Here is a 26,974-nt window from a genome sequence, read left to right as displayed (position 1 = left end):
CAAACAGTGAGATTTTTATTAAACCTTCTGGTTTAATATAAGCATTTTATCTTCTAGATAATGCATGTAATCTCTAAAAAAATTTTCTTGTCTTGGGTAATACTTATGATTTCAAAGTATTTTTTCGCATATTGTCTCAACATGATTACTTTTCAAATCCTCAAGATTTGCTCTTTCATATGAGTGATTAAACTCATTGTGGGTGTGAACATAATCTTACATTTGTTCCATCACCTCTGTATGTGGGATTCCTTAATTCTTCCCCTCGAGATGATGACACTTCATGTCTATCAATCTCGATATGAATCCCACTCTGTAATCAATAACATTCTTAAATTGGGTCTTCTATTATATTTTAGACCTTTTTAACTTTGAAACTTGGGAGACTATAACACATTAATATCATATTGTGTTCCCATAGACAATAATATATATACTATTCTAGAGCTTTCAATACTTTTTCTACTACTTCTTAATATTATAGTAGAATAGTGGAAACCACTTATAGCATAAGGTCATATTCACTTCAAAAAATAGACCAGCCCAATAGGATGTGATTCACATCATCTCATAATTTTACACAGTCACCAAAAATAAGATAATAATATTTTAAAAATATATTTGTCACTATATTGTGTCTATAGGACAACCATTTTTTTTTTGACAAGTAAATTATGTATTTTCTAATATCTTTCCATCAAAGATATTATTTTTAATTATAATCTTGGTAATAATTGGAATAAGTTGATTTGTATTATTTTACAGATTTTTCGTCATTTACTTTCTTTAGATTATTCTAAAGAATTAGTAAATTTTTAATAGTCATATACTTGGACTTAAACCTCCTCGTAGAAGTGATGGCAATAAAACATGATCAATAATCATTATTTAGTAATTTGTTACTAAATTTTCAATGTATTCCAAAAAGGTTGAAGACATGATTTAAAATATTTCATAATAATATTATATCTAATTTTAATTAGATTTAAATTTGTGATTAAACAAATAAAGTAAATCACAAAATATTATAAACAATCATATAAATAAGTGTTAAATATTAAATATAATATCTTTATATTTATATATATTTATATATTCTTATTCAAACGTTTTACTTTTCTATTTATATATTCTTATTCGAGTTTTTGTTTACCTTTCCATAAAAAACTCGAATCGTCGTCTAACGGTAATATTTGTCCAGGCAGGGTTGACCCGACCCAGTAAAGCCCGGCCCATTAAGCATAGAAGAAAAATGAACAAAACGAACTAGAGAAACTAAAGAATCGAAATTTTCACCTGGGCACTGTCATCGCGTGTACTCACGCGCCGACGTAATACTCTGCCGTCGACGCCAACATTGTATCTACGCCGTTCTCATTCGCTTTCCCACGGCCACGATTCTCTCTCTCCTAAGTAAGTACTCAAAATCCTCGACTCCTTTCACTGTACCGAGCTTACTTTAAAACCCTAACGCTCGTCACGTCATTTCGTCCCTCTGCTTAGTAAGTTCGTCTGATTTTCCGGCGAAAAGTTCCTCCTTTTTGAGTCTCATCGTAATCGGAGAACGCTACTAGTTCTCTGGAAGTGAAAACGACGTTTTATCAGGGTTTCTTTGTGCGTTTTAGTGCTATAGTGTTTTCTCAAGAGGAAAGGTTTCAACTTTGCTAAAGATGTTCAATTTCTGGTACTAGTGGGTTTGTATTTTACTGCTAGGTAGATATTATGGTTTCTTGGTTTGTAATGTTGTTGATTTGCTTAGTTCTGTTTTGGCTTCAGTGTTCTTCATTTGCTCATGTGTTGGGGGGTTTATTTGGTTACATTTATTTCCTTGTAAATCCTGGGTTTCGTTTGTTATATTGAACGGCTTTACATATCTTGTTTCATTTGCATTTGTTGCAGAAACGATGGCACCTAATGCGCATATCAAAAAAGCATTTGTGGCTATGAGGGCTCTTGGGATAAAGGATGCACAAGTTAAGCCGGTCTTGAAGAACCTTCTCGCCCTTTATGATAAAAACTGGGAGTTAATTGCTGAAGACAATTACAGGGTTCTTGCTGATGCTATCTTCGATAGCCAAGAAGCTCAGGTACCTTTGGTTGTCTCTTTAATCTACTGATTTCATTGTCTTTGTTATTTACCTTGACCTTACATGTTGGTCTAACGTATGAAGGCTATTCAAGAAAGCAAAGGAAAGAAGGCTGACGAAGCTAAAGAAGATGAAGAAGGCTGTGTATGTTCTTTCCTCACAGTCTTTGATTTGTAGTTCAAGTATTGTGTTTTTGAATTGCTTTGTCATCCATACTTAGTGTTGTTGTTTATCCAATTTTTCAGTCCTCAGAAGTTGGCAGAGGAAAGAAGAAGTTCCATGAAGTATGCAAACTGAATATATTTGCTGTACTAGAGTAATGTTTCTTCATGTTATTGCATTCATTAATTTTCTATTGTGTAATAGCAGTCTATCGAGGAAGATGATGAAGCGTTGGCTGAGTCTGATCGCCCTTTAAAGAGGCTGCGACGCAGAGGTGAAGGAGGCTCTGCTTTGACAAGTCCTAGCTTGGGCAGTCCGAATTTAGAAGAAACTCCAGCTTATGGTGAAGAGAGTGGTCTGATCTTATTGCCATTTCATCATGTACCAACTGAAACTCATCCTGATGCTGATGAGCTCATTACAGATATGCCTTCCAGTTCTTTTCATTCAGGTATTTTTTTTGTAAATATGAGTTACAAAATCTTCTTTGCATTGCTATTTTTGTTGGTATGATGTGTTGGAGACTTGAAGCTACTTTCTTTAAAACTGATGTGTTTTGTTTCTGTAGATTCAGTAGAGAGAGGGGACTCTTCAGTTCTCATGCTGGAGATGGAGAAAACAAATGGACATGTGGAAGACATGGCTGGTGAAACAGTAAGTACTGTTGATGGTATTACCAATGATGTTTCTCCTATCACTGCTGGGAGATTGAGTGAGCAGAAGCTAGCTTCAACCGTAGAAGATCCTTCAGCACTTGAATTAGCTTCTTCTGCTTTGGGCGAGGTGAAGCTTAATCTTAGTTTTTCTCCTGCAACTGGAGGAACAAATCAACATGTACCTTCTATGGAGGAACTACGAAGAGCAATGGAGGAAAAATGTCTCCGATCATACAAAATACTGGACCCCAACTTTTCTGTGATTGGTTTTATGAACGACATCTGTAGCTGCTACCTGGACCTGGCAACAAAGGGGAAAGATTCATCGAACCAGATGCCAAAACCCTTGCCATTTGTCACAACGAACATTGATGCATTGAAGAAATCTGCAGCAAGTATGGCTTTTACTTCTCAGGGCAGTAATGATCATATGGGAGTTGTTGAAAACGTTTCAGTTGATGATTCCATGGGTTTGGTAGTTGTTCCTGAATGCCAACTTTCTGCGGATGAGTGGAGATTGATAAGCAGCATCGGGGACATCACTCTAGGGAAAGAAACAATTGAGATTCCTTGGGTGAATGAGGTCAACGACAAGGTTCCTCGAGTTTTTCGTTACATAGCCCAAAGTCTTGTGTATCAAGATGCTGCAGTGAAGTTTTCTCTTGGGAATATTAGGGATGACCAATGCTGTTCCTCTTGCTGTGGAGATTGCTTGGCTCCGTCAATGGCATGCAGTTGTGCAACTGCATTTAATGGCTTTGCATACACAGTAGATGGCCTCCTACATAACGATTTTCTGGAACAGTGTATCTCTGAGGCTCGTGATCCGCAGAAACAAATTGTGCAGTATTGCAAAGAATGTCCTTTCGAGAAAGGTCAAAAAGAAGTAACTCTGGAACCGTGCAAGGGGCATCTAAAGAGAAAGGTCATTAAAGAATGTTGGAACAAGTGTGGCTGCATGAGGAAATGTGGCAACCGAGTTGTCCAACAGGGGATTCACAACAGGCTGCAGGTAAACACATTCACCTTACCAAACTTTCTTTTTTTGTGCCAAGTGGTCCAGATTTTGATAATCTAAACCCATCTCAGTTCTGATAGAACTGAAACTGATTATGATCATTGTAACTTGGACTAAACCGGTTAAGAGTCTCTGATGCCTGAATTGTGTTTATGTTCCTTTCATTTTTCTTAATCAGGTTTTTTTCACGCCCAATGGGAGAGGCTGGGGACTCAGAACTCTAGAAAAACTGCCTAAGGGAGCATTTATCTGTGAGTTTGCTGGAGAGATATTGACCGTTACAGAGTTGTTCCAACGCAACTCTGAGAGACGTACTTTTCCAGTAATACTGGATGCATACTGGGGTTCTGAAGACATTTCAGGGGATGACAAAGCTCTTTGTCTTGACGTTATGCATTATGGAAATATCTCCAGGTTCATCAATCACAGGTGAAGGGGCTCTGAAATTGAGTTTGTTATAAAGTTTCAAACGACTAGCTTAGCCTTAGAAACTCATTTGGGAAACTTATAAGTTTGATTCCCTCTCAATTCATTACTTGTAACTGTACTATGTCTATATGTGCAGATGCTTAGATGCAAATTTGATTGAGATCCCAGTTCATGTGGAGACTACAGATTCACACTACTATCATGTATGACACAATGCCTGGTTTCATTTATAATCCTTTGCTTATAGAAATCTCATCTGTTATGTGGAAACAGTAGACTGATTAGATAAATCTGTATTTTTCCAGCTTGCATTCTTCACAACAAGAGAGATCGATGCTATGGAGGAACTCACCTGGGTGTGTAGAAGTTTCTCCACCCACTTTTAATAGATTTGTTTCATTTTAGGAATTTTCATTAGATTGGGTTCAAGTCCTGGTATTTTGTGGTTCTGTCTGAGAACTTTTGGACTTAATCTGCAGGATTATGGTGTCCGATTTAACGATGATGTGTTTCCCACGAGTCCGTTCCATTGTCGATGTGGTAGCGAGTTCTGCAGGATCATTAAGCAGATAAGCAGTGCGTGATCATTATTAGTTAGACATGTTTATCTCGGGTTTTGGGATGAGCCCTTCACTCACTATTCTTGCAACTAACTCGCAATTTGTTGATGGTGCAGAAGGGAAGAATGTGAAGAAGAGAGCATGAGAGCTTTACCTTGGTAGTTTTTGTTGATGGTGCAGAAGGCAAGAATGTGAAGAAGAGAGCATGAGAGCTTTACCTTGGTAGTTTTTGTTGATGGTGGCGCAATCTCTCTTTTTTTCTTTCTCTTTTTTGGCAACGAATTGGCAAAAAAATTTCAATCGAGAATAACTCCTTTTGTCAGAAATCCGACAAGGCATATAAGCAAAGTCGGTCGGTCCATTAAATAGGTAGGTAGCTATGAAAGGATGCCACTATTATCCTTAAGAAACTGAATCCACTTTGTGATATCAAAGTATTAAACTCATGTGTATATCTTAACTTTGGGTTTTAACGGCTAATGCTTTTGTTTGTGACTTGTATAAAACATCTCTATATACATCATAGTATCGAAGTGAAGTCTTGAAAGTCATCTCAAGATTTTTGAAAGAAGAGCACCTATGAGAGTACTTGTGAAAGACATATCGATATATGTAAGTATAATACAAAGATCAGTGATTGTTACATCATATAATAAGTTGAACATAATCCTATCATTTGAGTTATGTACAGTCTTCTCCACCTAAACCGCGAGCTGTGTTTCAATGGCTTTACTCACCAAGTCTCTGCAATGAGGTCTCAAGAGAGAATCTTGATCGCCAGATGAAGAAATGGCAGGTTGAATTCCACTTGCGTTTAGCGGAAACAGTGTTTTGTAGTATCCATCCATTATAGCGGGAAAGTCACAAGTCGCCGCAACACCAGGAATCTGTTTCAACAACAACAACAACAAACGCAGAAACTGAGATGCAATTCTAATCGCAAGCATTTGGGTATTAGAGAAAAAGAACCTGGTAAATGTCGCGCAAATAGCCGTAGAGATTCGGGTACTCAACAAGCTTCTTCTTGGTGCATTTGAATAGAATGTTGTAAACAGGATCGAAACGAATCAGAGTTGTGAATAGACATACATCAGCCAATGTCAACCTTTCTCCACACAAGTATCTGTTACTACCTAAGTGATCTTCAATCTCATCTAAGGTACTAAAGAGTTCATTCACTGCTCCATCATACGCTTCTTGGCTCTGCGCAAATCCACACCTTCCAAAACATCAATGCAAGCAAATCACCACACAACAGCCATCAACTTTAGCAACAAACACATTGCAGCATCAAGAAGACAAGCTACAAGCAAAAACCGCATCAAATGTGAACAATCCAGTTGATTTCTATAGCATCCGATGTTTCCATTGTTAACTTTTTATAAGCTTTCTATAGCTATTAATACTAAAGAGTTCATTCACTGGCTCCATCATGAGTTTTAATGGCTCCGTGCAAACCCACACGTTTCAAAACATCAATACAAGCAAAAATCACCACACAACAAAGCCATCAACTTTAGCAACAAACACGCATATTGCAGCATCAAAAACACAAACTACGAGCAAAAGACCGGATCAAAATGTGGAACAGTTCACTCGAATTCTATAGCTTTCTCGATATTGTTTCGTTACTTGTAAACACCATTGTTAACTTTTCTATAAGCTTTGTGATAATGTTTTCCAATTATACCTGTAAACGCCATTGTTAACTCTAGGGTAAACAATCTGATTCCAATCTTGGATCTTCTCTTTCAACTCCGGTGGTGAAAGATCCAAATTAGCGTTTCGTGCCACTTCGTTTAAACCCGAGTTGAAGAAGTCGATAATATCATAGCTTTCGTTACAAATAACATCTTTCTTCTTTGAATCCCAAAGCATCGGAACCGTACATCTCCCGTCGTAACCTCCGCTTCTTGATTTGTAAACTTCCTTAAGATTCCGGCGCCGGTTTGCTTTATCCAAACTCGGGATAAGTTGATCCTTATCATTGATTGGGATATTGTTAGCCTTGAATTCCCACGATCCATCTTGACCCGGCGATGCGATTGAGACCGGAACGGCATCGTTTAAACCCTTGAGAGCACGGACGATTAGGGTTCGGTGAGCCCAGGGGCAAGGAAGACCAACGTAGAGATGGAGCTCCGAGGAAGCGAAGGAAGGGAATTGAGTCGGGTCGAGGCGAAATTTGGAAGTGGGTCGGGTGTATGACCCGGATGAATCGGATGGAGCGAGTTGGGTCATCATGAGCTGCCACACGGTGGTCCAAGCTGTTCGAGCGGTGGTGACAAGTAGACCTGGTGGAAGAGATGGTCCCCAGAGTAGCTTTGTGGCTGAGGTGAAGATGCTGGTGGTGGTGGTGCTCGCGCTTGGCTTTGGTGATTGGTGCGACATTCTAGGGCTGACGCGGCGTGGCGCGAAGGATGGAATGGTAAGTTGTGGCGCGAAGCAATTGGCCATGGCTGAGGTTTCTTCCTTCCTCTGGTCACTTCGGCGAGAGAAGAGAGACGAAGGATCTAAAACGATGCGTTTTGTATCTTTATGAAAGTGGGCTCAACTAGGTTTATTCTAGGCCCAGAATATGGATTAAATTTGAAAATGAATCTAAACTTTATAACTTTATAGTTTATACGATTTAAAATTTAAAAATTGGATATTGTTTTTTTCGAGATTATTTATGTAAAATTTTAATTTCTGAAATCTAAATTAATAATTAATAATTTAATTTCTGAAATATTAATAATTTATTTATGAAATTATACAAAAGGCTAAATAACAATATATTTTAATGAAGTATTTAACACTCCAATTGGATAATACGAGATTTTAAAATCTATAATTATAGATATAAGATATAATAACAGTATAAAACCAAAGTTTAAAACATGATTTATATCAATTAATCTATAATAATCCTAAACTGGATTCATTTTTTCTTAATATGGATAGATAATATTTTTAAAATAAAACTATAAGCTATCAAAATTAACACAATTCAACATATTTTAAAAAATTTTATTGGTAGCAGTGGACGAAAACTCTTTTATTTTGCAAGTATCAATTTTAGATGGTCTCAAATAAAATTGCACAACTGTAGTACAAATTAACAATGAATATGTAAGAAATTTCTTATTTTATTAAGGCTCAAAAAATAGAAGAAAATACACATGTATAATATGAAGTAAGATAAACTATACACATGAATTTGAATTTTTTTGCTGTAGATCATACCAAATAGAGACTCAGAACTTAGGAACTCTCACACAAATGTGTTGATAGAGGATCAAATTGAGCCAACTGCCAACATCCCGTTCGGCCATATTGTACATATGAATTAGATGGATTATTTAACATTATTGATTAAAAAAAATTGTTGCCAACATAACAATTACATGGACATTATTTGATAATTATTTTATGTATATTTTGAACATTATTTCTTTCTCATTCGTGGTAAAATTCTTTCAAGCTTTGATTTATTAATTTTGTTTTGTAAGGTATTTTTACATATTTTTTCGTTAACCACCATATAAATACCACATTGTTAGATATACATGTTAATGCATTATGCATATTTGGTAGGTTGATGCGTTATAAAAGATGGTCATATATAGGATTTTAATGTGATTATCATAATCCATATATGGTGATTCACAAAGTTAATAAAATTGTCCTTGATAAGCTTTGATAATATATTTATCAATCATGTTTCTTTTTGACATACAAATTTATCAATTTTGTATAAAAAGTTGTCTATAATAATATTTTGGTTAATTCGATTTGGCTCCATAACATTTGGGTTTAGTTTGAATAGTTTGGTAGAAAAAAATTCATACGGTTCGGTTAATGGAAAATTTGGTCGAGTTTGGATATATGAATTTCAGTTTGATTTTTTGCACACCCTTAAATCAATTTTGAGGGGTTTCTATCCAAATTGTGTATTGAGTGGTGATTAGAAACATTGGGGATATTTTCCAAATGTTAAGTAACTGATTTGATTACTTCATTAAAAATCAAATGAAGCAATGATTTTATTTAAAAAAATATAGATATATATTTTAAATTTGTGATTGTTTAAAATTTCTATATTATTATTATTTTATTTTTTTTTATTTTTTTTGATATATATATATATATATATATATATATTATTTTAAATTTTCAGACACTCTTAATTTATCCTGTGTCTTTTTAAAAAAAAAATACACATCAACTTATTTATTATGTCATTTATGGGTAGACCAATTCATCAACATCATATTTATATGATCAATGAAATTAGCTTTAAATAGCCGTAAATAGTGTTGCATATACAATTTTAAATTGTTCTCACTAATAATATATATATTTATATATATATATATTTTTTTTTTGTTTCAAAGCGATTTATATGTATTAGTATTACAGATAAAAGTTTGTTTTTCCCCGTATTATATTTGACAAGAATTTGTTGAATTTAGATAAGAAAAACTAAAGCGTATGAATAGAAACTTCAAGATGTTGCAATTTGGTATGAAAGAAACACACAAAACAAGTTCAAAATATATTTTTTCAGATTGAGAGTAATTTAATTTACATACAAAACATGAAAAGAAAATGACTCTGCATATAGACAATAACGATAAAGTATGTTTATTTAAAATCACCGACGGCGTGACCAACCGTCGTCGAAGTTCAGATGATAACTCCGGAGATCATAACTACACTGAATGTTATTATTATGATCTCTCTTCCGCGACCACCGCAAACGCGATTTAAGCATCCAAACAAACTGTTTCACGAGAACACTCGGTTTACTACAACACGAGAACGCAAACGCCACAATCGTTCTTTCCTCTGCGTTTCCTACCGCTCCCGAAGCTGTCGTCGAGCTCCCGATTCGCTTTCCCCATCTCCGGAACTGAAGTCTCTTCAAACTCTGTTTGCTCATAGCTCTTGAACTATTGTTTTATCTCTGTCTTTGTGTGTGTGTATGATTTGTGAAGGTAGTGAGAAAGTGTAGCTGTTAAGAAGAAGCAAAGAATGAGATAAGTATTTAAAGAGCTAAATCCGATAGAAAGTGAGAGAGAGAGGCTATGTGGTTTGCAACGTGTGGATTTATAATTCGTGGACTCAAAAGTGTATAGTCAAAGAATAGTCGAAAGTGCATCATTCATTCACAACCATATGTCCAAATATTGTCTAATAATACTATTTATCTACTACTATGAAAAAGCTAACATTATAAAAGTATCTATTTCATCTATTACCACTTTAGTAGACTACCCCGATGACGTATATTTGCACTTTAATTTTATCTTGTAGTGGCTAAACGAAATCATCTATAGGCAAATCATGGTGTTTAGCAAGGATTGAAACGACCCTTTTAACATAAAAAGCATAATGACATAAATTAGTAGATAGATCATCAATATACTAACACATTTTCGTGAAAAATATAAAATAGGGTAAAGTGATTTATGATCAATATGTTAGTAAATAGTCTAAAGTGCATCATTCACCACCATATATCCAAATTTTTGTCTGATACGCTAATATGAAAAGATAATATAATAAAATCAGTTCAATCTATTTCATCATCTATTACCACTTTAATAAACTACCCTGTGACATATTTGAACACTAACATTATGTTGTAGTGGCTAAACGATATCCTCTATAGGCAAAATCATGGTGTCTAGCAAGGTTTTTAAACGACCCTTTAACAATGACATGATGTAATATAGATAGATCATAAATATACTTATCAAATGGTTGATACATAAGATATACATTAAGGATTTAACATACTGCCAAATCTGAATCTAGATTAGCATGAGTGCCATTAGTACAAACAATCTAAATAAAAATTTGTGAAAGTATATTTTGCTCTTCTTTTTTTGTCATGATAAATTTTGCTCTAACAAATTTATATTTAATGAATACTTTCTAGATATGTTTAAAATTTGGTGAGTGTCAGCTCCACATCACAAAGCCTAATTTATGGGTCATAACCCGTCCCAATTTTGGGTGGAAAGAATCAAATACAACTTTTGTGTATCATAAACCAACGGTGAAGCAAAATCTCAACGAGCAAATAATTCCACTTTTGAATCTCCTTTATCAAAAAAGCATCATCTGTTACAAACTCATTGTCAGTTCTTTTGTCTGAAATTTGCTGGAAACATTCAGTTAAAGTGTGATTTGAGTGTCTTCTTCTTTTTCTAATTTCAACCGATCAGTATACACCGTCCATTGCATAAACGAGGACGTGTTAGCATAGATCTTGACGTTGATTGCTTACAAGGATATACCAAAAAGACAAAGATTATATGCCTAAAAAACAGACCCTACGCGTAATAAGTGCTTTCTTGTTTACATGACGTAAAAGCAAAGATACACGAGTCAAAAAGACAAGGACTGATAACAAAATTAAACAAAAGAGAATTCAATTTTAAACATCTAAAAGAAACAAAACAAAAGCAAGGAAGAAATATCTCGAACCAGAAAACAATACATTTCTGGAGGTTTCTTGTTACTTATCCATCATGCTATTTATTGCATCGATCGTGATTTTGTTCTTTCGTGTAATCGCAAACGCAAGATAAATAGCCATAAGACATAGTGACAAAACATCTGCATCAACAACGTGGTCTTACCAAGAAGAAACGAAACTGATCTTCTTTTATTGATCAATGACCATTAGTTATTCTATCTAGTGGCTTCCGCAGATATGGAATACGTACAAGCACCAAACTCTTTCCACGAGCTCACCTAGACGTATTAAGACAATGTTATCAAGGTCATTGCAAAAAATATCACAAGGGAACTTATAAGATTCAAGGGTAGTTGTGTAGCTTACAGTCCTTGTGCTCTTTTTCGCAGCTACAACATCTGCAGAAGAGAAGGACATTGATATATCGGTGTCGGCTTTTAACTGTTTATAGATTCAAGAACAATGTGAAAATGATGTTTAGAGACGAACTTAAACCTTGTTGTTGAGTGGTCAAGTTTCAGATGTTTCTCTATTTCGCCAAAATACTGACCAAACAGAGGTGACCTGTGATACCATAATTCAAAATCTTTTACAAAATGTTATGTTAAACACAAACAAAATACAAAATTTAGCATGTGTATGAATGAATATATCACAAATGAAACAACATGATACATAGCACTTGCATGAGTTTGTTCAGGTGAAAATTTTACTCTTTTAAGTATTGAATATTATGATAGATTCACTTCTATTAGAGAGACATACTTTGATGTTCTATAATTTGCGTTTAAAGCCACTCAATCAAAATTTCATTATCGAATTCTCAACAACCAGAACTACAAAGAGACCATATGAAGCTTTTGACTGGTATTATTTGTAAGCCAGAAAACAGAAGATATAATTAAATTAAATGTCAAATGATAAATTTTACAGTTGAACTTACCATGACGGTATTGCAGCTGCGGCAAAAGCAGAAGGCAATTTCCAGAGGTGATGAAAACGACTCTCTAGTATTTCTGTTAGATACTCGAGAATCTCTTCAACCTATCCAAGAGGAAACCAAGAACGTTGGAAACATGTGTTACCTATATAGCAAATGTCAAGGCACACAATTAAATTGGGATTTGAGAAAATTGACCTTTGAATTCAAAACAATCTCGTTCTGTTTTAAACTTTTAGATCTTTGAAGAAGCAGCTTACATAACTCCTCGTATTGTTCTGACACAGTGACAGATTTGTAGGAAGCTGACATGAAACCTTCGATTAAATAAGTCCACCTGCTTGTTACACATCCTAGTAACAAAAGCTCCTGCCCGCAAGCAGTATCACCACAAGTGTTCCAGTAAGAATGACTAACTTTTCTTATAAACAAAAGAGGACAAAGTTGATACAACTAGTTCAAAAGTCAGATCAACTTACAATCTTTTCGATGAATACAACATCATCATTCTCGGATGACACACGCAGCCTTCTTAACGTTTCTGTCCACTGAGCTTTTGGTGCAGAAAATATCAAGCTTGCTCCAGATACCAATCTTAAAGTTCTCTTACTAAGAAAATAAGATACACCTCTCGATTGCCAGATGTTCCATGTCAAAAGTTCAATAGGCTGTTGTCCCGAGCTACGAAAAAAGAATAGAATCACATCAAGCTCATCAACAAGCACAACAAGATTATTTCAATATATAATGTTATCTTGTACTTCAAAAAGCATACATACCCCAACAAAGTTTCATCCTTGTCTTCTCTCTGTAACGACTCTTCTCCCTCAATGTTTTTTTTGTAAAGGATCTCCAAACCATTCTCAAGTGCTGATACACAAGACACAACAGATTGCCTCTTGCAAAGCTTCCCATCAATTATATCTGTAATACCATCGCCTAATTCGACCCCTGCAACCAGAACAGCTTGGAGTTGTTTATCTTTTAATCCCGAGTTATTCATCAAATGCTCTAATACAAATTCTCTCCCCTTTAAAAGACTATCCGATGACAAGTCCTCCAAACCCTGAAATTTTTCTCCAAAACAAAAACAACAATTCCAGAAAATTAGAATCAAAACCTAAAAAACACAATCTTTGGGAAGACACTGATAAGCAAAAACCTAAAAAAAAAAACACAACCTTTGGGAACAAAGGGTTAGCTTTCATCTCCGATATAGCTTCGTCAAGCTCACTCATAGATTCCCCAAACAGGTCTGAACTAGTTATGCTTCTTACAACCTAAAAAACACGAATCCTCCCATAAACAAAACTAAAGCAATGGAGAAAACAGAAGCTAATATTAACGGAAGAGAGAGTGAGAGAGAGAAAAGGCCAACATTTTCGAAGAAGAGACCCCAATGAAGAGCTTTCTTGCAATTCTCAGCATCCCAATGAGAAGGAACACCAGAAGATTGAAACCCAGATGCTAAAATTAGCAAATCCACAAACCCTTTCAATAGCTTTACGAAATCTTCCTTGGAGATTTCTGGGTAATTCCAAACCATTTTCTTCTTAATTTTGATTCAATTCGAATGAGCGAAACCCTAATTTCACAAAAGCACAAGCGATTTGATCGATCGGCGTGAGGCATGATCTTTATTAGAATCTCCATTGAAAAGCTTTTTTGTGCGTTTGGGTTCTTTCCCGCGCGTTCTCGCCGTCGTGTAGTGTACCCTAGAAGAGATATTCTGATCAATAAAGGTTTCCGTTTTCTAAGTAAGACTTCGTGACGTTTTTGTTTTTGTATTGAAAACCACAAGATGTTTAATAATTTTTTTTTATGAGAAAACGCTAGGATGTGTACGTTAACCGAACTGGACCAGACCTCGTTTATACTACTTACTGATACACAGCAGTCTAGGCGGCCATTTAGACGCTAGGCGCTCAGCAGACGCCTAGATAATCGCCTAAACCGCTTAAAATTACATAAATTTTATTTTAATATTTATTTTTGATTTTTAAATTACATATATTTAAATTATTATGTTTATATATATATATATGTAATTATAAACATTTATATGTTGTTAATATAACTTAAATAAATATATTTTTGTTACTTTGTTTATAATTTATATTTTATTTTATTTTTATAACATATATTTTGATATAATTATATATATATAATGTTTTATGTTGTAAACGCCTAAACCGTCTAAAAAGGCTTCGACTAAGCGTTTTAGGAGTTAGGCACTGGGTCAACGCCCAGATACTGCCTAACGCTTTCTTGAACATTGCTGATACATATTGGATAATCAATTACACGACTGATATTGTTATAAAACATTATTAATTTCGTATAACATATGAATGTGCTATGAAGATTTCTCAAAATTAATCTTCATTACCACATTGAGTTGATAATTTTTACTTGTTATTTTGTAATATGAAAATATAAAAATATGCAAGTTTGGTTTTATTTATTTTGTCAACTGAACTTATAGTAATTTGAATAAATAATTAGTCTGTTTACGGAGTAGTTAACACTTAACATTAACATGACAAACTCAATTTCAGAGCCCCTTCAACTTATAGTAATTTGAATAAATAATTAGTCTGTTTACGGAGTAGTTTACCTGCAGCTTGTTGTGAATCCCCTGTTGGACAACTCGGTTGCCACATTTCCTCATGCAACCACACTTGTTCCAACATTCTTTAATGACCTTTCTCTTTAGATTCCCCTTGCACGGTTCCAGAGTTACTTCTTTTTGACCTTTCTCGAAAGGACATTCTTTGCAATACTGCACAATTTGTTTCTGCGGATCACGAGCCTCAGAGATACACTGTTCCAGAAAATCGTTATGTAGGAGGCCATCTACTGTGTATGCAAAGCCATTAAATGCAGTTGCACAACTGCATGCCATTGACGGAGCCAAGCAATCTCCACAGCAAGAGGAACAACATTGGTCATCCCTAATATTCCCAAGAGAAAACTTCACTGCAACATCTTGATACACAAGACTTTGGGCTATGTAACGAAAAACTGGAGGAACCTTGTCGTTGACCTCATTCACCCAAGGAATCTCAATTGTTTCTTTCCCTAGAGTGATGTCCCCGATGCTGCTCATCAATCTCCACTCATCCGCAGAAAGTTGGCATTCAGGAACAACTACTAAACCCATGGAATCATCAACTGAAACGTTTTCAACAACTCCCATATGATCATTACTGCCCTGAGAAGTAAAAGCCATACTTGCTGCAGATTTCTTCAATGCATCAATGTTCGTTGTGACAAATGGCAAGGGTTTTGGCATCTGGTTCGATGAATCTTCCCCTTTGTTGACAGGTCCAGGTAGTAGCTACAGATGTCGTTCATAAAACCAATCACAGAAAAGTTGGGGTCCAGTATTTTGTATAATCGGAGACATTTTTCCTCCATTGCTCTTCGTAGTTCCTCCATAGAAGGTACATGTTGATTTGTTCTTCCAGTTGCAGGAGCAAAACTAAGATTAAGCTTCACCTCGCCCAAAGCAGAAGAAGCTAATTCAAGTGCTGAAGGATCTTCTACGGTTGAAGCTAGCTTCTGCTCACTCAATCTCCCAGCAGTTATAGGAGGAACATCATTGGTAATACCATCAAAAGTACTTACTGCTTCACCAACCATGTCTTCCACATGTCCATTTGTTTTCTCTATTAGAGTAGATATGTATATATGTTTATAAGTATAAGGGTCTCTTTGTAAATATATGAACCCTAGTCTCCCTCGGTTAGTATATATATGTTTGTAACTTCTCTCCCATTTGATATATTGAAATACTCATTACTTATATGGTACCAGAGCAACGATCATAACCTAAAACCTAATTTTTTTTTTTTTTTTCACGCTGCCTCCCTACAACTCCAAGCAATGGCTACATCCAACAATACCTCTCCCTCCATTAGTGATGTTATCTTAACCTCGACGCAGCCTCTCTTCAACGTCAACACTGCCAATGTCACGAAGCTTACTGAAACCAACTACCTCATGTGGAGTCTGCAGATCCATGCCTTGATCTACTCCTCCACCACCTCCCACATTGACAACGGCTGACTCCACGACACCAAATCCGGACTTTGTCTTCTGGAAACGCCAAGACCGCCTTCTCTACAACGCCTTACTTGGTGCCATGTCGCCTTCCGTACAACCTATGGTGTCACGTGCTCAAACCGTTGCTGAGGTTTGGGAGACTCTTGCTGACACTTTTGCTAAACCGAGTCGTGGCCATGTTCAACAGATCAAGAATCAAATCAAGGTATGGACGAAGGGTGGTAAATCTATTGATGAATATGTTCGTGGTCTTGTTGTTCGCTTTGATGAACTTGCAGTTCTTGGTAAACCACTTGATCACGAAGATCAAATTGAGAAGATCCTTGAAGGTCTTCACGATGATTACAAACCAGTAATTGACCAGATTGAGAGCAAAGATGCTACTCCCACCATCACCGATGTGCATGAGCGACTATGCAACCGTGAATCTCGACTTCTTGCCGCTGCTGCTGCTCAACCTACTCTGTTTCCTGCATCTGCTAATATCGTTTAACACCGCCAAGCTCACCACAACACCAACAATAACAACAACAACAACTCCAACAGGAACACCAATCGGTTTTCCTCATCTCAGCAGCGACCTAACTATGGTAACTGGTCGCACAACACCAACAACAACAACAGTCACTCCAAGCCATACCTTTGTAAGTGTCAAATCTGCAACGTTCACGGTCCCAGTGCTTGCCGCTGTCCTCAGCTTAACTCGTTTCAGTCTTCATCGCAATGCCAAACCAGTCCCTTCACTCCATGGCAACCTCGGGCTCACATGGCTGTACTCGACAGTGGAGCAACACATCACATAACCTCCAATCTCAACAGCCTCTCCCTTCACCAGCCGTACAATGGTGGTGATGATCTTGTTATTGCTGATGGCTCCACCATGCCTATCTCTCATATCAGTTCAATCTTACTCCCCTCTCAAACTCGCACATTACTATTAGACAAAGTCCTATGTGTTCCAAACATACGCAAGAGTCTTATCTCGGTTTACCGTCTTTGTAATGCTAACCAAGTTTCTGTGGAATTCTTTCCTGCATCCTTTCAGGTGAAGGATCTAAGTACGGGGTCCCGTTACTCCAAGGTCGGACAACTAACAAGCTGTATGTGTGGCCAGTGAAGAACCCAACCGCTACTGCATTGCTTTCCTCCGCTGGCCCAAAACCCAACCTCTTCTCATGGCACTCTCGTTTAGGCCACCCATCACCTCCTATTCTTAATAATGTTCTTTCAAAGTTTTCTTTACATGTTGCTTCTTCTACTCAAACACCTATGTCTTGTTCTGATTGTCTCAGTAATAAAACTCATAAACTTCTTTTCTCAAACACTACAATCACCTCTACTCGCCCACTTGAATACATATATTCTGATGTTTGGACCTCGCCAATACTTTCTCAAGACAATTTCAAATATTACCTTATTCTTGTAGACCGCTTCACCAGATACACTTGGTTATATCCACTTAAACAAAAATCCGATGTCCACAATGTCTTCACCGCCTACAAAGCTCTTGTTGAGAATCGCTTCCAAACCCGCATTGGTACTCTCTTTACAGATAATGGGGGCGAGTTTGTGGCCTTACGAAGCTTTCTTTCGGCTCACGGCATCTCCCACCTTACCTCACCTCCTCACACTCCTGAACACAATGGCATCTCTGAGAGGAAGCATCGTCATATTGTGGAGACGGGACTAACACTTCTCACCACTGCCTCGGTTCCTAAAGAGTATTGGCCATACGCCTTTGCCACTGTTGTGTTCTTGATCAACAGACTTCCAACTCCTGTTCTTGACATGCAATCACCCTTTCAGAAGCTGTTTAATGTGGCACCGCACTATGAGAAGCTTTGTGTCTTCGGCTGTCTATATTTTCCTTGGCTAAGGCCGTATGCTCCACACAAACTTGCAGACCGATCCCTACGATGTGTCTTTCTTGACTATTCTACAACTCAAAGTGCTTATTATTGTCTACATATACCGACTGGCCGCTTGTACGTCTCCCGCCATGTTCAGTTCGATGAACACGCTTCTTGGCTATCGAATTTAGCATCAGCAAGAAACCTGTAGTCTTCTTCAGGGAACAACTCCCAGTTTTTATCATAAAGGGTGAGAAGGTTCTTCACTAATACTTCCAGAGAAGCTTTCAGATCACGATGAGACTCAAAAAGGAGAAGACTTTTGCCGGAAAAATTAGAAGAAATTACTAAGTAGAAGGACCAAGAAACCAGACATCTACCTAGCCGTAAATGCAAATACACAAGTTGCAGAAAATACTCAGAACTACTAGAGCTTACAGAGAAGCTAGCGCTTACTACCATAATCAATACTTACTAAAGTTTACTAAAGCAAAGTGATAATGAATTGTAAGTGCTTTTATACATTGATTATATCAAGATCATTACAATATATCATCAGATAGCCTCTATATCTACTAAAAGCTACTGGTTTCCACGAGAAAGATAGGCAATGATAAATCTGCATAAGACAAAGAGGGCATACACACATCCCATGATAATTGCAAAAGGCACGTTTATCATTGAGTTCATAGCGGCAAGTGAGGCCAAGCCGCACGGTCCACAGATGACTTCATCCAGAATCTTGTAGAAGAGCAACTACAGTAAAACCTCTATAAAATTTATAATGTTGGGACCAAAACATTTATTAATTTATAGTGATATTAATTTATATATAAATTAATAATAATTATTTTATAGTATAAAGTAATAATTTATAGGTATATTTTTAATTGTTTAATTTTAAAAAATTTATGAATTGAGACAATTTTGTAAAATAAGATTAGAATTTTGGATGTTATAAATTTTATGGTATTAGAATTGAATTTGAAATAATTAAAAAATATTATTGACAATGAATTACAAATATTATAAACAAATTCACTTATACACATGACATAAATATTCAAATTTATGAATAAGAATATCAATTATCGTATTTTAATAGTCTATCAAACTATCAAAATGTAAATGATGCATATTTAGAAATTGAAAACTTTAAAAAAATTTAGCTGTTTTATGAAATGTTATAGAATATTTGATATCATTATAGTTTGAAGATACAACATAACAATTGTTTTATAGATATGAGGTTTCAGAGAAACATACTTTACTATATCGGCATATATATATATATATATGTAAATTTACATGATTATTAATTTATGATATTATTGGGACCATATTTTACATGAGAATTTTAAGAAAATTATTATTTTATTATTTTATCGCATTTTATTATTTTTTACACTGTCCCGACTTGGGACTAGCAAAATTTATTTATTTATAATGTTTATTAATTTATAGAGTATTAATTTATAGAGGTTTTACTGTACAAGCTTCGCTCCAAAATGAAGGTGTACAAAAATAGAGTAGATCATTAAAATCTGTAAGAATTTGTTTCTCATTGCTGTAATTGAGTCGATTTGACCTTCCTCTTTTTTGCCATTGTGCTTATGCTCCTCTACGCTGACTACCAATACTTGGCCCAGTTGGGCAAGTATCCCAATCATGGTACCTGCGGGGAACACATTCTCGATGACTTTTCTGTTACATATAAACTCTAAGATTTTAACCTTCCTCTTTTTTGCCATTGTGCTTATGCTCCTCTACGCTGACTACCAATACTTGGCCCAGTTGGGCAAGTATCCCAATCATGGTACCTGCGGGGAACACATTCTCGATGACTTTTCTGTTACATGTAAACTCTAAGATTTTAACGAACTTTAGAAAAGAAACGAAAGCTTTTAATTTAATATAGACCTACTATAAAAATTAATATATATTAAAACTATATGGCATAATGAGCAAAATGATAGCTATAGATATTATATTTTATATGGAAAATATTAGTATAAAACTATAAATTTATGATTGAAATAGTTAGTGAATTTTATTTTATTTTCTGATTAGTTTTCGTCATCTATCATGTTACTCTTTTGCCAAGTGTTTTATGGTTCACAGATCCTCTTCAATCTTCAAGGAAGGGTTTTATAATTTGGGCCTGGACTTTTATGTTTGGCTTGTTTATTTAGACTTATTTATTTTGGTTTGTTTGTAGGGCTTTGGTCTGTTTGTAATATTGGCTTGTCACATTTGACTTTATATATCATAAATAAAAACAGTTGTGAAAAAAAAAAATATTCATTTGTTATAAGAAGAGGTTTAGGGAATTGTTCTCTTATATATTACTCTATTGCAGAGGATACAACATATATAGCCAAAGATACAATATTAGAGTTTAGGGTTTATATTAATGAGCCTTCATACAACAATATAATCATTCATAAACAACCCGACCCATTTTTTTTTTTAATAATAACAATATATAATTAAGCATCCCATACTACTTAATTAAACCAACCAAACCACCATTCATCATTAAACCAACAACAACCAATATGCACAGCGGAAACATACCAACAATACAAAACCAACATATCATCAATACAATAACAATTCTAACCATTCTATCCAACAACCTAACATAACTTTATCCAAGGTTCCCACATCAATAACATAACCATAACACAATAACCGAGACCCTAGCTCATCCTCTTCCTCATCGCCATGATTCCAAGCCACATACCTGCACACCACCAACAACAATTGAGATGCGTAAGTATTATCACAAATACTTAGTGAGGCAATCCTGCCATCTACTGGGCTATACACACAAGCAACTGAGATTCCAATGTTAAGCAACACAAACAACACAACAAACCTGAAAACCAAGCGACAAACAAGTTGGTGTCGATCGACACTGACTCCTACTTGGTGTCGACCGACAACCACCTAGTGTCAATCGACACCGACTCTGCAGACGCGTTCTGCTCGAAGTCGATCATCGAATCTTCGTTTCTAACCATTTCTAATCCGTCCCAAACTCACCCAAAAGCTTCAGGAACCTATGAGAACCATAATACAACCACCACAAGCAAGAAAACACCACAAAAAACATAGAACAAGCAAAACAAAAGAGATCTCAGACTTAGATCAGCCATGGTCATGTACTCACCTCTTTGCAGAAAGTTTCTGACCCAAACTGACGAATCTAACACCTTAGGAAGCTTCTCCTTCGTTCCTAGCTCTAGATCTCCACTCCTCAGGAACAGATCTCTCAAAACCAGCTAAGAATCTCTCCAAAAAGCCTCCAACTCTCAAGAACACTCTTTTCTCTCTAAAAACTATGAAACAGTGACAAAATAACACCTCCCCAAAACCCTTTTCGTCAACTTCCTCTTTAAATACATCGGTTAGGAGCTTCACTTGAACAAAACTGAGCCAAAACGACAATTCAAATCAACCCGATCAAACCAAAATTTATGGTGTCGATCGACACTCCTCTTGGTGTCGATCGACACCCACTCCCAAAATCCCCAATTTGGTTCGCGGATGTTACAATTCCCCCCTAGATGACCAAAATAAACATATAGTCCCAAATGCGCGTATAAGATGTTGCCTCGTTAAAAACCTTACCAGGAAAAACCAGTGGGAAAAACCATGGTTAAGGGAAAAAGAGTGCAGCGCGCTTTTACTCCCCCTCTTGAGTACATCACTTGAAATCTTCGAAATGTCGCAATCCAATATGATGAAGTAACTTCTTGAAGTAGTAGTTGGAAAATGCCTTAGTAAATGGTTCGCCAAATCTTCACTTGAACAAATTTGTAGGACATGTATATCACCGTACATCACCATTCTTCTGCAGGTTATTGGTCTCTTAAATGACTCATCTTGATCATTATCTTCGTCTCTCACGATCTCATCAATGTATGTCAAAGACTTTGAATATGATAGTCTTTCACAATTGGAATCATAATATTCCTTTTTAGGTGTTTATCTTTCGTGTGTTCTTTGTTGTCTCATTAATAAACCTTTCATGGAAAAACCCAATGTGATTAAAACCATGATAATGGAAAAAGAGTACAACCATGCACATGATCGTATTTCTCCCCCTTAAAGCATCATCTTCAGGTTATGCATTATGATCATATATATCATCTATTCGGAACTGTTATAAACGGTGCTTTAGTGTACAAAACTTATATGATCATTATATATTTTCCTGAGTCATTGAACTTCAAGTCATTTGAACCCCTTTCATATAGAAGATCTATTTGAAATTTAAGTCCAATCTTCGTTTACATACAATCTTCCAAACAATAATCTTATACATAGGAGTTATTCATAATCTCCTTGTAAAACATTCTCTTTCAAATCTTCTTCTTAGTATGGTACTACTAGACTATTTTTCTATGTAAGATGAAGTAAGCATCCTGAAATAAAATCTCTTTCATCAGATGCCAAATCTGTAACCTCAAGAAATTTCATGAAATATCTGATCTTATACAATCTGATTTTTCCATCTTTAAGGAGTAATATTTTATCACTGATTATTTCTCCATATATTCATTGGTATATGAAATCTCTACTGGAGATTAGATAACATTTTCATCATCAACATATTTGCACTTGTTCTTGTACCTTTCTTTTAACAAGAACCGCTTGTAATTGCTGAAGAGACAAAAGACACATATAATTTTTCTTTTAACAAGGTTCAACAAAGGCATACGTCCTCAAACTTTCTTGAAAATACTTCTTGAACACAATTGCAATTAGTGTTCAATATCAGATTTACACAACCCTAAGATATTCACTTAGCTTGTTCCTGATTTATTTTCAACCCACTATGAGATCCCTAAGATCAACAACAATGATCTCCACACAGGATTCCCTCATAGAGATAAACTCTCAACCTTTTTTCTCCAAAGGTGTTAAAAGGCATCAAGACTTTTTATTGCTTTTACAATATTCTCGAGAACTATAAAATATTGCTTCTAGCAATATAATTAGCAATATAATTACTTTAAGGGATATCTTTTATAGTTTTAAAACCTTCTAAATAGACTAAATCAAGTCTTGCCTTATTTTCAAACTCATAAGGGATCTAAATAGTTGCTTCCACCATATGAGAGTGCATTTCTCATAATAAATATCAAGTATTTATGAGAATCATTGTACTTCTACACATACTTTATTTCTCATACAGATCCACTTATGTCCTATTCATTTTACACATTCAAGTGTAAGGACTACAAGTCCAAATATTATCTCTTTAAGAGACTTGAACTATTTCATAGTTACTTTTTTAATGATTAACAAAACATTATTTGTGTACATTTTTCAATAAAACTTTTTCTATTAACCGCGGTTTATGATCCTCGATTTTTATCCATAACATCATCAACTCCAACATTGCATGCAAACATATTACGACGTCGATTTGCTTTTTGGTTCCTTTTCTTTCTAGACATGACTCAACTTGTTGAGATTTCCTTTCATTATGATTCTCAGGTACCTGAAACTCTTTCTTACTCATGTCTAAGTCTCTAGATCTTTCTAGAGATTTTTTATAACTCTATGCTTCCTCGTGCCATATTAATTTCTGCTCATTTTCTTTTCCGAGGATGCTTATATTTGGAACCATAAGTATATCACACTTCATGTGATTTTTAGACTTACTAGCTGTTGATCTTATCCTTCTAGGACATTAATATTAATTGGAGCACAGCTGGTATATGTGACTTCTCACAACCATGGTCAGAAAATGGTTCTGGCATGCTTTTATCATCTTTGCTAAACTTCGCCAATAAATTATCTTTTGAAATTATAGCGCACATTTCTCAGTACGAGGATCAAGATAATTTTTTCCAATATAATTCTTTACCAGCTGTTTATTTTATCACCCTCATGTTGGAAAGACTGACTCACTGAAACAACAATCTCTACATCTCCAAATATTCAATCATCAAGAGAGATTTATATCCAACATATTTCCAACATTCTTTCAAATCCCATCTTAATCACTGTGGTGGAGCAACTTAACATGTATAACACATTTAGATGGAATATATCTGGTTTCTGACCCAAACCAATTGTAATGGGGAATACTCATGATAATTTGTTGGCCCGATGCGAATTTGTTGATATCTAGAGTCATTTATGTCAATTACTTAGCATGGTTGCACCACCATTGTCAATTAACCAAATACTCTTGCAACCTCAAGATTGCATATTGATAACAAACATATATAGCGGATGATCAGTCCACATTATCTCTTTATATACGTACCATAAAATTGACATTATCCAAATTCATGTGGTCGGTGAAAACCATATAATTGGCTTGCTTTGTAAAGCAGCACACATAACACTAGGAAAACTCTTTAGGTTCTCTAATGAATATTTTCAGAAATTTCTTATTATTCTTTCGCATCACTACTGAACCAGAATGGTTTAACCGGTCATGCCAAACTGTGAGATTTTCATGAAACCTTCTGGTTTATTATAAGCATTTTATCTAGATAATGCATATAATCTCTAAAATACTTTTCTTGTCTTGGGTAATACTTATGATTTCAAAGTATTTTCTTTGCTTATTGTCTCAACATAATTACGTTTCAAATCCTCAAGATTTGGTCTTTCATATGAGTGGTTAAACTCATTTTGGATGTGAACATAATCTTATATTTGTTCCATCACCTCTGTATGTGGGATTCATGAATTCTCCCCCTCGAGATGATGACACTTCATGTCTATCAATCTAGATTAGAATCTCACTCTGTAATTAAAAACATTCTCAAATTGGGTCATGTATTATCACTACAAGAAAACATGGAATTGTCGACTGCAAGTTGCGACTTAAAACATAGTCGCTAAATTTAGCAACTGAATTTCGATTGTTTTGCTACTGAATGGCTACTAAAATGTCGCAGTGTAGTCGCCAATTTGCGACTAATTTGGAGACCAATTTGACAGTCACTAAAAGTTGCAACTAAAGAGCTACTATTTAGCGACTGCTTTATTTAATTTGGGCCTTAACAAAATTTGGGCCGTAACAAAACGGCGAAAGCCCAATTCTTATTCGTTTTCTTCCCCGAACAAACCCTAATTCTTCATTTCTTTTCTCAATTGTTGCTTCTTTTTCAAGACGAAACGATGAATTGTTTCAGACGAAACCTCAAGACCCTAGATCTAAATTCCTCTCAATCGAGAAACCTCCTTGTATCTCTCGATTTTGATGGCTGGAGTAAAGAAAAGAGGAGGAAGAAGAAGAAACCCCTCATATCGAACCTCTGGAACCTCACAAATGGCGAATCAAAGACCCGCCAATCTTCCCAACCAGTATGACTTCACGCCGACGAACCAACGAGACCCAGACACTGATTCTCAGAGAATTCCTGTCCCAATCCTCCAACCTCCAGCGAGACCTACACCTACTTACAGAGACTATCCACCTCCGACAAATCTTTTTAAGAACTCAAGGAACTTTCCTGGAGCATCCCCTTTCAGCGAAGCTCCAATCAAGCGTCCTTTTCCTCAACCTTTCGCCTCTGCAACGAATCCACCAGAATTCTCGAGTGAACTTCGAGAGTCTCCTCAATCTTCAGTCACGAATCATCCTCGAAAGTCTCCTGTACCTCGACAGTCTCCTCAAGTCTCAAATCATCGTCCACCCTCTTCTCAATCTCGAGCAGCCTCTGCATCGCATCACATTTCTCAAGCGCAAAACTCACATGAGGAAGAAGAAGACGAAGCTGATTCTGAGGATGACGGTTTAAGGCAATCAAATCTCCCAGCTGATATACTCGCTTTTTTACATGACATGCTTGTCCAGTCAGGCCGTCAGTTGTATACCACTGTCCTCTCTCCCACATTAGAGCGTGGAACCACTTGGTAAGATTATAATTTTTAGTTGATTATATTGATTAGAATTTTCATTGGATTGATTAGAATTTTTAGGTTTGTTTGTGCTTGGAACACTTGTGTTTGTGTTTGATTAGAATTTTAAGAATTTTGTACTTTCGATTTGTTTATGTTTGAAGGTTTGTTTGTGTTTAATTCTGGTTAATAAATTTAGAATTAACATGTGTCAACATCTAAATGATACAATTGACACGTGTCACGATATTGTTAATGAATAACTTTGACATCAAGCTTTATATAATAAGATATGTGTCTGTTCGGACGAATCAATTAAACATTAAACTCAACATATAATAGTTCATGTTCGATCTAAAACTTTCGGTGAAATTTAAACCAATAGCTCATCAACTATTAAGGTTTTACTAATACCCTTATATACCCATGAAATTTTATTTTTATAAAAGTATGAAAGAGTACTTACTTTAATAAGAGAGATTCGTGTAGGTCATCCAAAACAGAGATAAAATGAACATCCGATGATAATAATTTGTTTGGTCCTCTAGATTAAGTCCATATCAGTTCTGATTGATGAAGAAGGCTTGGTTTTAGAAGAAAGTCCGGTGATGGCTGCTCAGAGGTTTCGGCTAGGGTTTTTTTATTTTTTATTTTAGAATATGTTGATAACGTGTTATAACAAGAGGTATAGAGAATTGTTCTCTTGTATATTAGTCTATTCTATGGTAGAGGATACAACATATATAGAAATACAATATTAAGGTTTAGAGGTTATACTAATGGACTGATAATGGGCATTCATACAACAATATAATCATTCATAACATCTTTGAATTTGTTATTATTTTTGTTTT

General features: G+C 35.6%; 4 protein-coding genes and 1 pseudogene across 10 annotated transcripts; 1 reads left to right on the top strand and 4 right to left on the bottom strand.

Annotated features, from left to right (window-relative positions):
* Window positions 1-1,258: 1,258 nt before the first annotated feature.
* Window positions 1,259-5,418, top strand: LOC147934858 (putative inactive histone-lysine N-methyltransferase SUVR2). 5 transcript variants are annotated; one of them, XM_087473627.1, is made up of 11 exons: window positions 1,259-1,413; window positions 1,900-2,087; window positions 2,172-2,231; window positions 2,333-2,371; window positions 2,457-2,700; window positions 2,818-3,917; window positions 4,102-4,352; window positions 4,489-4,555; window positions 4,658-4,708; window positions 4,832-4,928; window positions 5,029-5,418. In XM_087473627.1, exons 2-11 carry the CDS (start codon window positions 1,905-1,907, stop codon window positions 5,055-5,057), a joined length of 2,121 nt encoding a protein of 706 aa, XP_087329753.1. In that variant the 5' UTR covers window positions 1,259-1,413; window positions 1,900-1,904; the 3' UTR covers window positions 5,058-5,418. The 5 variants fall into 5 exon arrangements, with proteins under 5 accessions (XP_087329753.1, XP_087329750.1, XP_087329755.1 ...); XM_087473624.1 differs by having other exon boundaries at window positions 1,270-1,413; window positions 2,454-2,700; XM_087473629.1 differs by having other exon boundaries at window positions 1,284-1,413; window positions 2,824-3,917.
* An 80-nt stretch (window positions 5,419-5,498) lies between these two features.
* Window positions 5,499-7,517, bottom strand: LOC104725039 (uncharacterized). Of its 2 annotated transcripts, none has more exons than XR_015571688.1 (3): window positions 6,603-7,517; window positions 5,882-6,115; window positions 5,499-5,799 (listed from the first exon to the last, which is right to left on the bottom strand). XR_015571688.1 is itself a non-coding variant. In XM_010443636.3 (3 exons), exons 1-3 carry the CDS (start codon window positions 7,367-7,369, stop codon window positions 5,614-5,616), a joined length of 1,203 nt encoding a protein of 400 aa, XP_010441938.1. In that variant the 5' UTR covers window positions 7,370-7,517; the 3' UTR covers window positions 5,499-5,613. The 2 variants fall into 2 exon arrangements, 1 of the variants encoding a protein (XP_010441938.1); XM_010443636.3 differs by having other exon boundaries at window positions 5,882-6,131.
* Window positions 7,518-9,442: 1,925 nt separating this feature from the next.
* Window positions 9,443-9,964, bottom strand: LOC109127464 (uncharacterized). The gene has a single exon (XM_019232196.2). The coding sequence runs from the start codon at window positions 9,837-9,839 to the stop codon at window positions 9,552-9,554; it is 288 nt and encodes a 95-aa protein (XP_019087741.2). The 5' UTR covers window positions 9,840-9,964; the 3' UTR covers window positions 9,443-9,551.
* Window positions 9,965-11,221: 1,257 nt separating this feature from the next.
* Window positions 11,222-14,167, bottom strand: LOC104725040 (uncharacterized). 2 transcript variants are annotated; one of them, XR_015571689.1, is made up of 9 exons: window positions 13,703-14,113; window positions 13,506-13,604; window positions 13,104-13,390; window positions 12,804-13,005; window positions 12,585-12,693; window positions 12,328-12,469; window positions 11,880-11,948; window positions 11,751-11,782; window positions 11,222-11,662 (listed from the first exon to the last, which is right to left on the bottom strand). XR_015571689.1 is itself a non-coding variant. In XM_010443637.3 (9 exons), exons 1-9 carry the CDS (start codon window positions 13,868-13,870, stop codon window positions 11,604-11,606), a joined length of 1,188 nt encoding a protein of 395 aa, XP_010441939.2. In that variant the 5' UTR covers window positions 13,871-14,167; the 3' UTR covers window positions 11,222-11,603. The 2 variants fall into 2 exon arrangements, 1 of the variants encoding a protein (XP_010441939.2); XM_010443637.3 differs by having other exon boundaries at window positions 12,328-12,428; window positions 12,523-12,693; window positions 13,703-14,167.
* Window positions 14,168-14,878: 711 nt separating this feature from the next.
* Window positions 14,879-16,099, bottom strand: LOC104727460 (putative inactive histone-lysine N-methyltransferase SUVR2 pseudogene; annotated as a pseudogene).
* Between the last annotated feature and the right edge of the window lie 10,875 nt (window positions 16,100-26,974).

This window comes from Camelina sativa, chromosome 11 (genome assembly GCF_030686135.1).
Source record: "Camelina sativa cultivar CO46 ecotype springtype chromosome 11, ASM3068613v1".
Lineage (NCBI taxonomy): Eukaryota > Viridiplantae > Streptophyta > Magnoliopsida > Brassicales > Brassicaceae > Camelina > Camelina sativa.
The sequence above is the reverse complement of the archived record's forward strand: the minus strand, read 5'-3'. Positions and strand labels throughout refer to the sequence as shown.

Bases quoted from the DNA above. Each gene is read 5' to 3' on its own strand.
- LOC104725039 (XM_010443636.3), bottom strand. From the start codon at position 7,369: ATGGCCAATTGCTTCGCGCCACAACTTACCATTCCATCCTTCGCGCCA. The intron at 6,132-6,602 runs GTATAATTGGAA...ATGTTTTGGAAG, and splicing joins GTTAACAATGGCGTTTACAG to GTGTGGATTTGCGCAGAGCC. The intron at 5,800-5,881 runs GTTCTTTTTCTC...TTGTTGAAACAG, and splicing joins ATTTGCGCGACATTTACCAG to ATTCCTGGTGTTGCGGCGAC.
- LOC147934858 (XM_087473624.1), top strand. From the start codon at position 1,905: ATGGCACCTAATGCGCATATCAAAAAAGCATTTGTGGCTATGAGGGCT. The intron at 4,353-4,488 runs GTGAAGGGGCTC...CTATATGTGCAG, and splicing joins TCCAGGTTCATCAATCACAG to ATGCTTAGATGCAAATTTGA. The intron at 4,929-5,028 runs GTGCGTGATCAT...TTGATGGTGCAG, and splicing joins GATCATTAAGCAGATAAGCA to AAGGGAAGAATGTGAAGAAG.
- LOC109127464 (XM_019232196.2), bottom strand. From the start codon at position 9,839: ATGAGCAAACAGAGTTTGAAGAGACTTCAGTTCCGGAGATGGGGAAAG.
- LOC104725040 (XM_010443637.3), bottom strand. From the start codon at position 13,870: ATGGTTTGGAATTACCCAGAAATCTCCAAGGAAGATTTCGTAAAGCTA. The intron at 12,694-12,803 runs GTAAGTTGATCT...GCTTGCGGGCAG, and splicing joins TTGTATTCATCGAAAAGATT to GAGCTTTTGTTACTAGGATG. The intron at 11,949-12,327 runs GTAAGTTCAACT...ATGGTATCACAG, and splicing joins GCAGCTGCAATACCGTCATG to GTCACCTCTGTTTGGTCAGT.